The sequence below is a fragment of the Candoia aspera genome, chromosome 9 (genome assembly GCF_035149785.1).
Source record: "Candoia aspera isolate rCanAsp1 chromosome 9, rCanAsp1.hap2, whole genome shotgun sequence".
Lineage (NCBI taxonomy): Eukaryota > Metazoa > Chordata > Lepidosauria > Squamata > Boidae > Candoia > Candoia aspera.
The window spans coordinates 8,691,166-8,709,305 of record NC_086161.1 but is presented as its reverse complement, the minus strand read 5'-3'; the positions used below and the strand labels follow the sequence as shown (position 1 = coordinate 8,709,305).

Here is an 18,140-nt window from a genome sequence, read left to right as displayed (position 1 = left end):
AGGGATTAGTCCAGGTGTGCACACACAGATTATATAAAACCTTATGAAAACTATAGGATTTTATATAGCTAATAAATATGTGTTTAAAAACAGGAACCCACTACTTTGGAAACATCTTTAAAGCATAAATTTACTGCAGTTCGAGAAAAAAAGGCCTTCTATTAGTACTATTGACCATCAGAGAAAAAAACAATAGCCTGCCTTTTTAGCACTGTATAGTCTCTTAAGAGTACAATTGGAACACTACATATTCTCACTTGTTTTGAAGTAACTTCACCTTTGAACTGAATGTTAAAATTAACAGTGCACAAATGTGAACTTACAACTCCGTTCACTTCAAGAGTATGCTCAGAGCCAGGAGTTATGCTACACATTTGTTATGTACAGCGCACTTATTAAATAGCATGTACTTTTTAAAGGACAGTTGTGATTGCTTTATTCCATTATCTCTGGACCTGGTACGCCTGGTTAGGGCCTGGGTACTAACCTTGCATTGCAGAGAGAGCCAGGTTGGGAGAAATACCCATCTTTTCTATACAAGGGATAAAAATCAGGCTGGGCAGAGAATTAATTAAAAAAAAAAAAAAACCTCACAAGCTTTGCAATCTGTGAAATGTCCCTCCTTCTCTTCCCCCCTCCACCCCCAAGCTCTCTGTCTCCTTTTATCCTTAGCCACACTGAAGAAGCAGGAACAAGGGACGTATGGAAGAGACATTAAAAGCAAATGGAAGGAAAGATCATTTACCTTCTTATATGCCTCAACACTTTTATGCTTTTAATATTAAGAATATCTCAGAAATGGAAGAGAAGATGGATCACGTAGCGTAGGGTGTGTGAAAAAAGGAAGATCTTCCAGCCAGAGAAATCCACAAGAGAGAAGCAGTTTTTTTCCATTCTTCCGTAGCTGCTATACCCCATTAAGTCCATGGCAGCCTACATTCCCTCTTATCCATCTCTCTGCCTTAGGAGCTTAAATTAGACTAAAAGACAGCAAAGGAAATAGGTCTTAAAATGCAAACTTCTTCAGTCTGAGCCAACCTTAAAAATCACAGCACACAATCTCTCCTTTTCTAGGTTTCAACCAAGTTCGGGAACATTTGGGGGATGGTAGAATGTTTCCTGTATTTGGCTGGGATTATATACCCTTCCTCCTGCCAACCTAGCAGTTCGAAAACATGCAAATGTGAGTAGATTAATAGGTACCGCTTCAGCGGGCAGGTAACGGTGTTCCGTTTAGTCATGCCGGCCACATGACCACGGAAGTGTCTACGGACAAATGCCGGCTCTTCGGCTTTGAAACGGAGATGAGCACTGCCCCCTAGAGTCAGGCATGACTGGACTTAATGTCAAGGGAAATCTTTACGTTTACTATATAGCCTTTAATGACACTCCAATCTTTATCAAGCTGTTGCTATTGTCCAGAGCTACCTTGGGGTGAGTTAAAGGAGTAATGTGGTGCCAATTCAGGTTAAACCACAAATGTTCAGCAATAATTTCTGGTAATGTATTATTTGCTAAGTAACTTCAAAGTACTGTTAAACTAATTAATTATGAAATGGGAGGGAGAGAGATACAAGCAGCATACAATAATGAAGAATCTAATAATTGGAAGGGATCTCCTGTCTAGTGCAGGCACCCTTGGCTTACAAGGTAGCTGGTGTGGAATAGCTTAAAAGAAGTATGTCTATGAGAAGGTAAATGCTGTATGTTCAAAATAAAAGGATCATAAGCAAAGTTTGATTTAGTTTCAAAAGATAAGAATTTTACCAACATCGCACCACACGTAATGACTTTTCATAATATCCTGCAGTGGGGTGGGGGCTGAAGAACTGCACTGTCAGAACATCAAGGAACTGATTGGCTATGCTGACACATTATGCTTATTATTCTTTTAGGCTGTTTTGTATGCCATGTTGGGAAGAATCGGAGGTTATGCATTCCTGTGTCACTGATTCAGGAGTTGAAGAATCTGGTTTTAGGAAAGTAGCATATGACTCCAGACCCATCCACCCAAGATGTGGAAGAACCTAGCTCGTACAAGCCTGTGACCTCAGAGCTACATTCCATGGAACCATTGCTCAGGGCTGAGAGATGCAGAACAGTAAGGCTTCCAAAGATGTGCTCCTTGAGAGTGATGGTCTACTCAGGAGTCACTGCTGTTCTGGAGTAGCCTTGCATTTTGAGTGAACAGTATGCATTTCTTTTGCGTTGCACTGGAGGTTTGAAGCTTTCTACATAAAACTTCCCATCTGTGATTAAGCAATGCTGGAAAAAAATGCCAGTGCTACGTATGCTATGACTCGCTGTCCTGACCGTTGGATAGATTTCTTAGATTCTGACTGGTTTTTACTCAAATGTTGCCTTCCTTTTTACCCTCTGGACTGGACTCTGGTTACCATCTCTGTAGTGACATTTTTGCCCAACCTTTGGCGTCCATGCTGATTGTCCGGGTGCCTCAACTCTGCTTAGCCCCCCCTGTTGAGACCCGCCATTGCTCAATATGCATGTACATATAATTTAGACTTATAAGGCTATCTGACTCAACACTGACTCATGAGTAGCAACAGTTTGGGAGAAGACATGCCTCATTATTGTTATTGTTGTTGTTGACTTGAATTTATTATAGCCACCCACTCCCATAGACTCTGGGAAGCTAAGAGTATTATTATTTTATGTCATTCATTCCATGTCCTCAGATTAATTGCTTCAAGTCAGAGAAACATACTTTTCTTTTTCTTGTAGCTTCCTATTGGCAGGAGCAGGATTCACTTGGTGTATATTTATTGTTTAGGCTCTTTCTAAAAGACCTTTCTGGCAGTCCAACAAAGAAGCTAGATTGTAGAGTTCTTGTGAATCGTTTGTCTCATTGTAACAATAAGGACTGACTGAGTGACCAACCAGTCCATCCTCCAGAAAATAAAGCCAGACTGCTCACTTGAGGGAATGATACTAAGGCAAAACTGAAATACTTTGGCCACATAATGAGAAGACAGGACACCCTGGAGAAGATGCTGATGCTGGGGAGAGTGGAGGGCAAAAGGAAGAGGGGCCGACCAAGGGCAAGATGGATGGATGATATTCTAGAGGTGACAGACTTGTCCTTGGGGGATCAGGGAGTGTTGACGACCAACAGGAAGCTCTGGCGTGGGCTGGTCCGTGAAGTCACAAAGAGTCGGAAGCAACTGAATGAATAAACAAACAAGTGACAAACATATGACAACTTAGACAGGGCTGGAAGAAAATGAAGAGCAGATGATGACCATGAGGATGGTGGCAAGGGAGTCTCTAATACCCTTCCTAGTTCCAGCCAGAGGAATGGATCTTAGCTATTAGGACATAAGCTGGCACGGTTTTCTACTTGCAGTTTGGCACTCAAATGTAACTCAGGTTTTCTGACTTTCTGAGCCTCCTTCTTAGAATAATAAATTATGTCCATATCTACGGACTCCATGTCTCGATTCGTAGCCACCCTACATTCCCTAGGCTATAATGACAAACAGTGTAAGTCACAAATGGCAACAACAAAAGTTTTGGTGAATGTCACTAAACTATTGTTAAAATAACTGTTTTAATGCAGGAACATTACACCACATACACTAACCACATCAGCATATTCTGGTTATTTTTATCCCAATAAATGTTCCTCGTCTGAAACTCTGGCAATGTAGCTATGACAACTATAGCATAGCTGTTTCTAGTTATAGCTTGGCAGCTGTGTACATGATATGGCTGTTTGTACTGCTATTAAAAATATGGTTTCAACATTTACCCTTTGTTCCCTTTCTGTCTTCTCTACTCCATTCCTTAATACTTAATTAGAGTTAGCAGAGATGTACATGATATGTGTATGATGGCTCTAGAAATAGCACTTAGGTAAAATCTGGAACAATTTGATGTTCTGGAAAAATCTTGATTCTGGTTACCTCATTGATTTCTTTGGCATTACACATTCATCAAGAGAAATATTTTTTACATACACAGTAGTACTTAAGACCTTTTCTAGCTTTTAGAAAACAAGCCTGTGAGTATAACCGGAACTATATTCTACTGTCTAACAAACAGTTAAAAAAACAAGTGACCATTAGTTGGCATTATTACTAGAACACACAATGTTAGACTATGGGTTAGTCCATTTACAAACTGTAGTCAACTATAATCCGTTCTACCTGAGCTCAGTTGGGATTGGTTCAGAGGCTCTGAAACAGATGCTGAACCTGGCATTACACTATCCATCTCCAAATCTGGATGCAGTTGTGGAGGGTGGAAAATGGAGCAAAAAAGGATAAAAAAAGTTATTATTTTTTAATGATGGACATGAGAACCTTGATTTTCTAAGGCAGTATCAGCATAATGTAATTTCAGATTTCTGCTGTGTTATGTTCTAAAATATGAAAGTAAAACAAATGTGACCTTTGGTTAGAATTTACTCTCTTCCACCTGAAAGCATGGCAGTTTGCCAAAACTATTCTTATTAATGTCTGCTAAGATTTCATTTAATGTGAAAATTCAATTATAACTTAAATACAAGAACAGATTGGTTAAAATGGGTCTATTTTTAGGGCTAAAAAGTATTGTGCTGTATTTTTACTGTAACACTTGAAAAGCATATTACAGTTTGAGGCTAAGAACACAAGCAAAGCACTCACATTAGTCAGTCACATGTTGGGTTTCCATGTAACACCTGCCAGGGCCTTCAGAACAACCTACTGATTTCACCGCTGCCATGGTTTTGTTTTATTAATAGTATGGTTTCCATGGTTTTGTTTTATTAATAGTATACTGAACAAAATTGACAGCATATGCTCAAATACGTGACTATGAAACTGACAGGCTCATCGGACAAATATTGTTGCAAAGCATGTCCAGCATAGAACAGAAAAATCTTTTTAGTGCCATATGCTGTAATATTGGAGTACGGCAAGCACATTTATCTGTATGATGGGGCCGTATTCATGAATCAGAGAGGAATGAAAAGACAGATACACTCTCCTCCATGTTAAGTTATGCTGAAGCAAGCCAGAAAGCCATATACGATTGCTATGTTTTAACTCGAGATTAAATCATAGTACAAAAAGAATGGAAAGCCGTAACTTCCACTTCTTTCTCTTTTTCCCAAATGAAAATTTCTGTAAAGCCCATCTCGCTCACATGTAGCTTGCTCCAGGAGGCTAGCTCAACATTTCCTAGCATAAATAAAGTTATGGAAAGGGGGTGGTACCCTGATCCTTCAGCCTCAGTTTGAAGACTCGCTGGCAACATACTTTGCCATTCCTTGTTCTGTCCATTTTTGGGTGTAATTTTGGAGTACAACATAGCTCCACTATAAATATAAATAGCACTAAAAGGTATAATCTTATTGTACAGATATACTGAAAAATATAAATTCCTTAATGCTTTCCCTTTTTAACAGATAGCTTTGTAGGACAACGCTTACGTGCTTCTACTACTGCTAAAGACTCTAATAATTTGTTTTTATGTATATTTTGATGCTAATTTTAGGTGGCTATGTTTTTAGTGTTATTTTATTGTAAACAGCCCAGAGTTCCCCATCAGGGGGAGATGGGCGGTGATATAAATTTAATTAATAATAATAATAATAATGAAGAAAGTATTATGGATTGTCATGAAAATGATTAACACTACACTAAGATATGCTTATGTAATTCTCATTCTCTTCTACTGTACAATTCAGAGATCCAATAAAAATTTATTCTGGGAATTAATTGTAGAAAAACATTAAAAGTATGTCTGCACGCGTGAATGTGCACGCCCCTAAAAAAAGCTTGTGTATCAAGAAAATCATTATTTTTTTCAATTCACACACTTTTAAGATTATGCAGTCTCTTATTCTGGGATGTGATTTTACAAATGCTGGTTGTACAATATATAGTGTATATAATAGTAGATCACAGTTACTCCTAAAAAAATTAGTTTCATTCTCATTCCTCTTCTCTCCTATTATAGATTTCATTTTAATGCATATTGTGAAATAAAAAATGTACACGGAAATCACAGCGAAACTTATTGCACATCCCTCAAACAGATACTGAGCACATTGATATACAACAGTACACCAGAATTCTGGGTTTTTCGGGAATAATCAACAAGCACCAGCATCTTGTGCAGTCATTTTCACATAATCCCAGACAGCATTCTCCATGGTCTGTTTGTTGTGATATTCTCTGGACAAGCCTGAGAAAAAAGGTAAGAACGAACAGTGGTGTCTGGCTTTGATTTGTTCAGAAAGGGACATGGAAGAGTTTCTGGTCTATAAACTGTGACAAGAAACTTTGGACAGAACTTGTCCTAGAGGGCTCAGAAGGGAGCTAACAAGCATTCTGGTTTACGATTGCATATGAATGCAATTACAAATTCAGCTGAATACAAAAAAGGATGAGATAGAAAAGGAATAAATGAAAACATACAAGGGGGGAAGTAGCTCCAGGATGCTGGACGGGCTCCAGGGGCAGGGGAGACTGGGAAAGCACAATTTAAGAGAAAATACATTATTAACAGAAACATCCACCTGGAAAAAAGACATTTGCATTTCCAAAGTCTGGACAGTTGCATATACTCATTTCTTTACCATTGTCCAAAGAGTTAAATGTCATATAGGAACCTAATTCTGCCTGTGCTGAGCATTTCCAGAGTTGTTTGCCCATGCTCCAAATCTCTTCTGAAAATCAATGGAAGCTTCTATTGTTCAACACTCCATTGTAATTAGGGTGCATCAGCAAAATGTGTTTACTTTCAAGACCCTTAAAACCATTCAGTTAGGGAATGAGTTACCATCCCTCAGCTGACTAACCACTTCCCATCAGTGCAAAGAGACATGGAAAATCTATTCCATAACCACAGAAATGATTATCGACCTGCATCATTTCCAACACTAAAGCGGAGCAGGGCATCTCTGGAGAGCATCCCTCTCCCCCTAGCCACCCTCTCTGTCATGTTAGGACACTCTCTTTGCAAAAGCTGTAAAAACGTTAAAAAAAAAAACCTAACCAGAAAAACTAAAACAGTTGCACTTTGAATGACAATGCTATGTCTCATTCATATATACCGACTGCAGCAGAATCCCAGCACAACTTCTTGGCAGACTTCAGAACAACGCCATGGAAATAAATATCTTAAAAATTTCAGAGGTTTATTTAGTACCAAACACCAACCAATAAGATGACAGGTGCTCAGTGGATTAATCAGGAGCTGAAAATACAAAGAATCCCTTTGAGAGCCTCCTGTATTGTTAATCTCAAATATTCTTTCCTTCTCCTTTTGGACTATTTTAAATCTGCTCACAAAGGAAGGTGTTTTATGATCACTAGCTTTCGGAAACCGCAACGTTATTGAGTTGTGCACCTATCCTAATTTTTCCAGTTACAACAAAAGTCAATTAGAGCAACACACACTTCCCTGTGGGCCAGTTCAACTGCCTGGCTCAAGGGGGCTGCATAAACTGCTTCACATATCAGATCACTGCTTATATGCAGCCTGTCATGTGCTGCTGTTCCAGACCCAGAATGTTATACCCCAGCAAATTCAGCATTTTCAAGCATCTGTAATAGTAAATATTACCCATGGCTCTGGACAACCCACTGGTACAGTTGTAAGCCCACCCATTCAATGATTCCAAAATGGCTGCCAAGTCTCCCAGTCTTGTATAAGTTGCCTAGGTAACCTTGATTTCTATTTTATATGAATATAATGGGATATGATTAACTATTGCACTTTTAAAAAATGTTATTTTAAAAAGATATTGAAAACAAAAGCCACGTAAAGACTATTAGATTCATGAGCTATTATACTTTATCCCACAAAATAGGATTACATTTATCCATGCATTGCCAGGATGAACTCCATTTGCATAATAGTATTAGCAATGTTTTCAAGTTCTACAAAATGCACAAATCTTAAGAGCTTTTTAACAGCGTATGTTTCCTAGGCAAGCAACTCCAAATCACATCTTATATCTTGTTAATGTGCTATTTGTAGAATCTCAAAGGTTAATAAAAGCACTTCCTAGACAACATCTGAAAAGCAGATGTAAAATGAGATGAACAGCATGAGGTTAAGATCACAAGATGACATCTTTGAAGACCTGCAATGATATGACAACCAATCCAAACGATATGGATAGCAACCAAAAGAAAAGAATCAGAAGAGAACACTAAAAAATGAAGATACCTATTTGCATGATATTATAAAGCAGACAGAGGTGAAACACCTGTTCCATCCTTCTCTTTTATAGCACTAGTCAAAAGACTGATGACATTTGGAGTCATACAACTAGGAATGGAATGATACACCAGAAAGGAACAGGCAACATCATCCATGTGTGTATTTCTCTCAGAATTACAAAGGTAGACATCATTACAGCTAATCAACATCATAAGGAATACATGCAGCATTTTCCCCAGCAGAGGCATTTAGTCCTACGCTCCTGAGTTTAAATATTTCAGGGATGAGAAGAACATCGTATTTTCCTTCCCAGAAGTTTTATGCTGATTGTAAAAATTATTACTATTCCCTACCCTTAACCCAAATTGCAACAGACTGATCTAGACGGTTTGGCAGATGAATCTGGAATTAGGCAGTAAGTTTCAGAAAGTAAGTTGTGGATTTGATCTAAGCCTACTGTTATCCCAGGCATTTCAAATTGGACAATCCTTTAAAATCATTTTTTTTCAAACTGTGTTGCATGGAATTCTAGGGTCTCACAAGAACTTGATGGGGTTCATATGAGACTAAGGGCCAAAAGAAAAAGTTTGAATGCAGCCAATTTTTTATCACTAGAGCTTTGCCATTTGATCAAGGATTTCAGGATTGTTTTTGTTTTCAACTAACAGGTCCTGCAACCCCAAAACATTTGACAACCTGATTTAAGTAACCACAGAATAAGTTAGTGTTGATAGGGAACACAGCAAGTTTGTTGCTTCGTCTACTGAGAGAACCTCTTTTGATATGCTGACTCTCATATTCCATCTACACTTTCCATCTATATAATTCCGCCTTCTGGTGTATGATGAAAAAAGCCTCATGGTCAGGTTTGTTTAATCTTACAATATGCTTTGCAACCCTTTCTCCCTATGGCATCTGTATTCTTTAATCCTCTTGACCCCTCTGAGAAAACACGGGCAACTAAAAAGTGATGGCAATCGTACCACCTGAATTGACCTCAGTCACAATATAGTTAGTTATTATTCTAAACTGTGGGGAAAATTCACACATCACATTCTCCTCAATACGTTTTCCCTTACCTAAAGCTTCAGAGAACCTCCCTCCCCCATAAACATAAGCAAATGCTGACTGGGATGAGAAAAGATGCACATAAAGTTTATTCTTTCCTTACTCCACAACCCATTCCATATTCTCCTACACAACGAAAAGTCACTCCTAGGTCAAAACAACTTCTAAAAATTCATCAAACATTTGACTTGACTCTATTCTTTGTAATAAAACAAACAAAAAACAAATAGGACTGGGTTTTATTTAGGATACAGTATAGGGGTTTGCTGAGAAAGACTTGAAAAGGAAGGGCTATCTTTCAAGACTACATTTATGGCCAAACTAGAAGTTAAATTCAGTAACTGTTGCCTGAATGCTCTTTCCTTATTAACGTGTGTTTATGTTTAATTGTTGATGCTGTGGCTTTATTGCTGTAATTTGTCTACTTTTAGGAAACAGCCTGAAAATATGTGGGTATTTTATTTTATTTTATTTTACTTTATTTTATTTACTTCTGGCAGTTCTTTTATTTTGGAAGGCAGCATATAAATTCCTAAAAATAAGCAAAGGATTTATTTCAACAAGTAGAGTCTCCTTAGCAGATAGAAATGAAATGAAGAGAGGGGAATAGGCACAGCAATGAATCAGTTCTGAGTCTGAAATGCAGGAAGTAAGTTCAATGGGAGAAAAAGCAAGTATCTTTTGCATCTGTTTTACTTGGCAAAAAATTAACTTCCTCCACAGAGTAACTCTGAAAGACACATTGGTTTGTGATGATGACCAAGCAATGATTTGTGACAATGGATACCAAGAACCTCTTCTCCCATCCAAAACAATAAGGAAATCAATGCAAATGAAAATGTCGAAAGAGCACAAACTAGACACTGAAATATACTTGCATGGATGAATGCAATTAAATAACTTTACATCACAGGAAAGGTACAAAACATTGAAAATGTGAAATAACAGAATTTAAATCAGCATGATTTGCTTAAAAAGCACACACACATACCTGGCTTTGGTACAGAATTGGTCACAGACTGAGGAACTTTGTCATTAATTAGTTCAACACATTCACTAGGAAAGAATCCCACCTGTGATGACACACACACACAGAAAAAAGACAGAAAAGAGAGCTTGAATCCATAGGGCATTTAAGCAATTTCAACAGAATCATGGGATAAAGACATGTCCTGATGATTCTTCAAGGAAGTGATTATTCCAAACTCCTAGGTAGTTTTCGTAAAAAGAGTGTTCTTTCATTGCTTTCTATGTGAATAAAGCAGGCGCTTGTTAGCCTGGATCTCATTTTACTCTAGCTTTTTTGCCTGTCCAGTGCAGCTTCCTCAAGACAGACAGGTATAACCCTTTCAAATAGTACACATTTGACTTGAATTCAGTGGTATCAGACAAGGGGTAGAAGAAAATCAGGTGTCCACATTTTTACTAGAGAGATTTTGAAGGACTAAAATAACATAATGAATTCTTCTCTTCAATTTTCTCTTACCCTGACATTACTCAAGTGGGTTTTCAAAACTTCTTCCCAAAATTTACGAAAACAATACATTATAAACATATTAGAGAGCAATTTTTTTAGAATGAGTATCCATCCAACCACAACTTTTAGATTCTGCAATATTAACTAACCTAATAGTTGGACATACCTGAAATCCATGTTTTCCCCTCCACCAAGTGGTCAATTCTTTTGGAGGCATATCAATAACAGAAACAATATCTCCAACCTGGAAATTGACAAATGAAATATTTTTCTCATTATGACTTGAAGCACCATCTTGTTGATAAAAATGTGTATTTTATTGAGCTGGGAACACAAAACCCAAATGCCTTTTAAATAAATAGTACTAAGTCTTGCCTATTATATAGGCCCATATGAATTTAAGTATGCATTATGAGTGCTACACACTGCACATTCATAAAGAGAAAATTTTGGATAGCAGCTAAAAGCAAAATAGGGTTCTGGTTAAACTGAAAGTATAGCTGTACTGAAAACATAAGTATATACGGAAAGAATATTAAACAAACTAATTACTTAAGAATTTGCAGTCATTGGTCTATTTGTTTCTCTTCCCTCATTCTTAAAATTAAGTTTAGAATGACCAATGTATTTTTCCAAATTAGAGTTAACAATATAGTGGGAAGATGCACTGTTATGCAAGCAAGATGGAAAGATAACAGAAGACCTTTAAAACCGCTTTGGCCAGTTGAATAACACAAAACAAATAGCTGGTTTTCTCTGAGCAGACACTGAAGTTGTTATATATCTATCCTATTACTTACCTCAAAGGACAGTTCATCTGCTGCCTGGGCAATGTATCTCTTAATAACATGAGCAGCTGCAATAGCAGGAACATTAATGGATGACTCCTCATGAACTAGAAGGCGATTCCCCTTGTTATCGATCTGCAGCACAAGAGAAGGTAGATGGTGAGAAAGCCAAGGATGTACAGCTTTGAGCATTTATTTTACTAGCAAATTTATGGAGGAGAATTTCATGCTGATTTGTAAAGACAGTAGAGATGAATGGGCTTCCTGCTGAAAAAGTGCAGAAGTACACTTCAGGCACTGTCCGTTACAAAATAAAAACACTGTGCAGTACAACAAGCTTCTGTGGAAAGTATAGCTTCGTTTTATAGTGGTTCCACTACTTCCTTAGAGGGCAGCTCCAGTCTGTGGCTGAGGAGGAGGAGAGATCATTGATGCGCTCTCTCCTTTCTGGAGCGCCCCAGGGTTTGGTCTTCACTCTTCTACTTTTTAACACGTACAGTATGTGAAGCTGCTGGGGGAGTTCATGATTGGTTTGCATGGTGGTATCATCAATACATTGTACGCTGCTATCCTAGGCTGTGCAGGAGATGCTGTCAAGATCTTGACTCAGATTCTAAAGGCTGTGAGGGTTTACACAGGACAAAACAGATAAAGCTGAACCCAAGTAAGATGAAGTTAGCTGTCTGTTCACTACAGGTTTCTGGCATCTCCAGGGTTGCCTCTTGGTGTAGTGTCACTACCCTCGAAGAAGCAGGTTTGTGAACTAGGGGTCCTCCTGGACACAAAGCTACTACTACACGGACAGGTGGAAGCTTGGGAGGGTGTGTTGCCCAGCATGTGCCAGATGCAGTCCTACCTGCAATGTGAGGCCCTGGCTAAGTGACTCATGCCCTCATCTATCTGAGTCTACAGCTGAGTGGCTGAGATTTTCAAAGGCAGCCCCATGTACAGTAAAGCACCTGGCAACAGTCCTAAGAGTTATTACTCACCCGAACTATTGCAAGGTGCTCTACATGGGGCTGTCTTTGAAAATCTTAGCCACTCGCTCTCAGTTGTAGACTGAGATAGATGTTTTTTAATCTACCAACATACACTAGACCAGCACAGTAGTTTATATGGGCCATAACTTTCAATGAAGATGAAGGTACAGCCGCCTAAGAGAACAAGGTCTCTTAGGCAGCTGTACTTTGCTAATGCGTTTATTCTGCACCCAAATGCGGATGCTTGCTTTCCACGTGTTAATTTTTCAAGCCAATCCTTTGGAAATATATTCAACTGTAGACAAGTATCTGGACAATATGTTTGCTGAGGGAAATTATGTTCAAGGAGCTGAGGAGGAACAAGAGCACATAAACAGGTAACAAATTTTTTTTTGCTGCAGTGGATTGATTCAGGATGATCTCTACAAGGATGAGGATGCGCTCCTGCTTTTGTCTAGTGTAAGGGCAGAGGGGATGGCTAGCAATTTCTAATTTAGAAACATTCCATAGTTCCACTCAATTTGCAACTGGCACAGTTGTAGACACAAAGTGTTTGATAAACTGGGGAGAAGGTGAAGTATTTTCCACACAGGCTATTGTACCTCCATCCATGTGAGAGCAGGACCACAATTTATCTTGTTGCCAGCAATGGCTGAGAGTCGGGACAGGTAAGCCATCAGCATCTGGGTAACGAGCTGCAAAGGATGAGGAAAGAATACCATAATTCTACTGATGCAGGGCATCCTGAGTCCTGTATTTTAGGATGACATAACTGAAGTAAACTGAGAGAGAGAGAGAGCGTGTGTGTGTGTGTGTGTGTGTGTGTGAGTGCAAGAGAGAGAGACTCTGTGTGTGTGTGTGTGTATGTATTTTCTTTTACAATTCTCTGAATTTCATCTGTAGAGCCCCCTATATGCAGTCCTGATCTGGTTTTCTTGGAAAGCCAACTGGCAAAATGGTAGACCAGAAAAAATGTATTTTTGAATTTCTCTATATAGTTCAGAGATCAATAAAAGTAGCAATTTAAAGATACCTCCCTCTCCAAAAAAATATTACTCTGTAACTATAATTTTTCAGACAGTGACAAAATTTCATTATTTTACCTCTGGATTATCCTTCAGAGCATCAGAACGAGGTAGCTCTGAGAGCTGAGAGAAGCGTCGATCATAAATACATAGATGAAGATGTTTATCAAGCACTCTAAAATCTTCATAACTCCGCTTCACAATCCAGCTCTTGCCCTGCAGAGAAAAAAACAAAATACTACAGTGTCAATTCATTCATTCATTCATAAATGCATGAGGACTCTGTGAACCTCATTATTATCATCATTCCATGAATAATCACATTTTCACTTATCTAGGCTTTGCTAATCAGCTTCAACCTCTAATAAAAATTCCTTAACTTATTCTATAATATAGTACATCACACCAATATATCAGAATATAATCTGGGCCACCTTAATCTATCAAATTAAATTAATTCCAGCACCCGTTTTCAACAGAAAAGGAAATGTAAGCCAGTTAGTTACAAAATCTTTGAATGCTAAGAATTGAAGTTGGTATGAATATTCAGGAGTTATTCAAACTCAATTGACAACGAGGGCACCAAGGGCACCAACATAATACATGACACCGCAAGCAACATCTTCCTTGAAGTCTCTGATGTTATAATTAAAATATTATTCTATTTTAATTATTCTGAGGTAACTATTCTGCACGTGAAACATGAACACTAGCTTGATCAACAATATTTGGGGGGAGATGCAATGTCAAACAGAAGATCGGTCTTGAAAATTTTTTGAATTCAAAATCAGGAAGAGAATTTAACACCAACAATAACATTTCACACTCAGGTTTTAGATTGTGCATAGTAAACTACAGCAAAGTAACTAAACAAGGTCTCTTAGGCAGCTGTACTTTGCTAATGCGTTTATTCTGCACCCAAAAGCGGATGCTTGCTTTCCACGTGTTAATTTTTCAAGCCAATCCTTTGGAAATATATTCAACTGTAGACAAGTATCTGAACAATATGTTTGCTGAGGGAAATTATGTTCAAGGAGCTGAGAAGGAACAAGAGCACATAAACAGGTAACAAAAAAATAATAAAGGGTTTCTAGCATTCAAAATTGTAGCGCTCAACTATTTCTCTTGATTAAATCTGTTTCTGAATGGCAGGACGAAAAATACACAGCTTAAGTCCCTGGCTATTTGAAAAGAGATCTGCTGCTTTCAACACTTTATTACATTCCAGTTTCTCTTTACAGCTTCTAATTTAAACAATTTGCAATCAGTCACATTCCATGTAAAATATATAAATACAATAGGTCAGGGAGGGAGGGAAGGAGAATGAGATAAGTGGTGGCATTTCTGATGTCAGAATATTGAGTGCAACAACCAGACATAAATCTGTAGCTTGCAGCACTTTTTAGCAGCACTATATTTGAAATACCTAACAGCCAAACAATGAAAACTGCTAAGGAAATGGATTTGTATCTTTGTAGAAAGTTTTGAAAGCACTGAAAGCGAGGAGGAACTGAGGAACCTTATGACAAAGGTGAAAGAAGAAAGTGCAAAAGCTGGGTTGCAGTTAAACCTCAAAAAAAAAAAAAAAACCCAAGATTATGGCAACCAGCTTGACTGATAACTGGCAAATAGAGGGAGAAAACGTAGAGGCAGTGACAGACTTTGTATTTCTAGGTGCGAAGATTACTGCAGATGCTGACTGCAGTCAGGAAATCAGAAGATGCTTAATCCTTGGGAGAAGAGCAATGACAGATCTCGATAAAATAGTTAAGAGCAGAGACATCACACTGACAACAAAGGCCCGCATAGTTAAAGCAATGGTGTTCCCTGTAGTAACATATGGCTGCGAGAGCTGGACCATAAGGAAGGCTGAGAGAAGGAAGATCGATGCTTTTGAACTGTGGTGTTGGAGGAAAATTCTGAGAGTGCCTTGGACTGCAAGAAGATCAAACCAGTCCATCCTCCAGGAAATCAAGCCAGACTGCTCACTTGAGGGAATGATATTAAAGGCAAAACTGAAGTACTTTGGCCACATAATGAGAAGGCAGGACACCCTGGAGAAGATGCTGATGCTAGGAAGAGTGGAGGGCAAAAGGAAGAGGGGCCGACCAAGGGCAAGATGGATGGATGGATGATATTCCAGAGGTGATGGACTCAACCTTGGGGTTGCTGGGGGTGGTGTCAACCGACAGGAAGCTCTGGCATGGGCTGGTCCATGAAGTCATGAAGAGTCAGAAGCAACTGAACGAATAAACAACAGAAAGTTTTGAACCATCTACCAATATAAATTAGATTAGATTAGAAAGCCAGTTTGGTCTAATAGTTAAGGCAACGGGCTAGAAACCCGGAGACTGTGAGTTCTAGTTCCGCCTTAGGATGAAAGCCAGCTGGGTGACCTTGGGCCAGTCCCTCTTTCTCAGCCCAAGAGCCAATCAGGCGTGGTAGGAGAGTTCTAGTCCCGCCTTAGGCATGAAAGCCGGCTGGGTGACCTTGGGCCAGTCCCTCTCTCTCAGCCCAACTCACCTCACAGGGTTGTTGTTGTGGGGAAAATAGGAGGAGGAGGGAGTATTAAATATGTTCACTGCCTTGAGTTATTTATAAAAATAATAAAGGTGGGATAGAAAATAAAATAAAATAAATAAATAAAGGCTTTCTCCCCTCTTGATGACAGCATCTCCTGTTAAGTGTGTCACTTACTTGTTTAATAACATCTTTCATCTATGTATCCTGAAATTATTTAGAGTCCCTCAGTGCCAATAACTTTGCTTTACTAAGAGCATGACTGTTTCAGAGTGGCAAATAGGTTTACTCAAGGTCACTGAAAAAGATACAGAAATGTAACATTTCTGGCTTATAGGTATGCTGCACTAAGAATGCTCAGCCAGATATATTGTTAATCAGCAAAGCTTTCCTGTTCTTTGTAAGAAGTTGCACTGGGATGACCTGCTACTCATGAGTTTATTGCAAAGAAAACAGCAGCAGCCATGAAGACTCCTCTAGAAAAAGCTGAGAGCAGGATCTTTTCCTACCTACAATTGATGACCTTAGGTTCCAGAGCAGCAAGACCTTCTGTTTAGTGCTAAAAAAGTAAAAGATCTGATAATCATTCCCCATATTACCATGGATGATGTATTAAAACCTTTAGTTGAGAACTATCTATTGGCATTTCATAGCATTTCCACAATTTAAGTACAGTCTCTCCCAGCGTGGTGTTCTCCAGATAACATAGGCCCAAAACTGTCACACATGTTAATTAGCCATTCTGGCAGTCATAGCTCAAGTGCATTCAAGAAGCACCAGTTTGTGAAAACATGACCTAATATGAAATAGTATGAAGCCTGTTAGGTGGAAACAGAACAAGCAAGATAACTTTTTTTCATTTGGTTGAATTTTGAAACACTTTTTATGGTGGCTCCATTTTCAGATATTAGGTTGTCTTCTCTATAAAGGCATCTCATTCTGGAATTCTTGCCTGGCAGGCCAATTGGATCAGTCTTAGAGACCCAGTTAGAACTAATACATTTGTTTAGTCTTTTATTGCTCATAATTTTTTAATTACTTACAGCTTTTCTATTATTATTTTGATCCTACTATAAAGGTACCTTAAAAGGTAGAACAGAACTCACTTAATACAATCTCTATAATGCACTGCATGCATGAATAAATACATTCTCCTAAACATGACCATGTGCAATAATACCTTGGCGTACAAAAACAAAGAGAGAGGAGTGTCTTCTCCCCTGTGTCTTCTACCCTTGAACATCTAAATAACTGCAGAGAATGAAATGCATTTATTTCAACAGAAATTCTTTCAGTTATTTAAAGCAGAAGAATGATTTGGAGTTTTCCAACTGGTTACAAACCTTACAACCACCATGAAGGGCATGCTGTTTTTCCCACCAGAGGTAGCTCCTTGTGAACATGCAGGGAACCACCTATGAAGTTTAGAAAAGATGTGGCTTTTTTAAGGATTCTAAAGGAAGAGGCTTCACGCACACTCCCACACAAAACAACTATCTTGGGGACTGTGGCTTATTTCTGTCTACTATGGCACTGATGGAAGAGGAGAATCAAACTAGAAACTGATTTTGAGTTCAGTTACAGCTACTGTCAGGAAGAAAACAATAGTGAGCCACTTCTGTTTTGGCCAAAAAGCAACATCATGGACATATCCATGCAGTTACTAGGAGTCAAAGAAGAAAGACTTTGCTTTTACCTTCACACCTATTCTGTTACAGCAGGTACTCAGTTAGGTATAACCTTTCTCTCCAATTTACAGTTAAACACCACCTTACTCCATGATAAACAGAAAGAACTGCCAAGGTACATCATGCACTGAAACCATAATTGCTAGCCTTTTGTCTGGTTCTCAACAGAACTGCCCAACATCTCTTCAGACTTAAAGGGGGAGAAAAACCAAGCTGGAACAAATGGCTGCAGTTATCAAAGCTAAAACATTGTTCAAGGAAAGCAAGGAAAATAAATCTAGCAAGCAAGTCTGACCTGAGGTTTAGCTTAGCTAAGAAACAGAAAAGCCTTTAAATGTGCAGCCAATGCAAAGAAAATATAAAATACATGAAACAAACAACAGATGTGCTAGAGATGTTTTGTCCATGTTTATACA

The 18,140-nt window shown here is 38.6% G+C and overlaps 1 protein-coding gene across 1 annotated transcript in view; it reads right to left on the bottom strand.

Moving 5' to 3' along the window:
- The window catches only part of ARHGAP32 (Rho GTPase activating protein 32), a 103,855-nt gene that overhangs the window by 45,488 nt on the left and 40,227 nt on the right, over positions 1-18,140 (bottom strand). The window contains exons 5-9 of the mRNA XM_063311443.1: positions 13,595-13,732; positions 13,094-13,186; positions 11,524-11,646; positions 10,890-10,967; positions 10,238-10,319 (exon numbers count right to left, since the gene is read on the bottom strand). Of these exons, the coding sequence (XP_063167513.1) occupies positions 10,238-10,319; positions 10,890-10,967; positions 11,524-11,646; positions 13,094-13,186; positions 13,595-13,732 (514 nt within the window). The remainder of the gene's footprint in view (positions 1-10,237; positions 10,320-10,889; positions 10,968-11,523; positions 11,647-13,093; positions 13,187-13,594; positions 13,733-18,140) is intronic.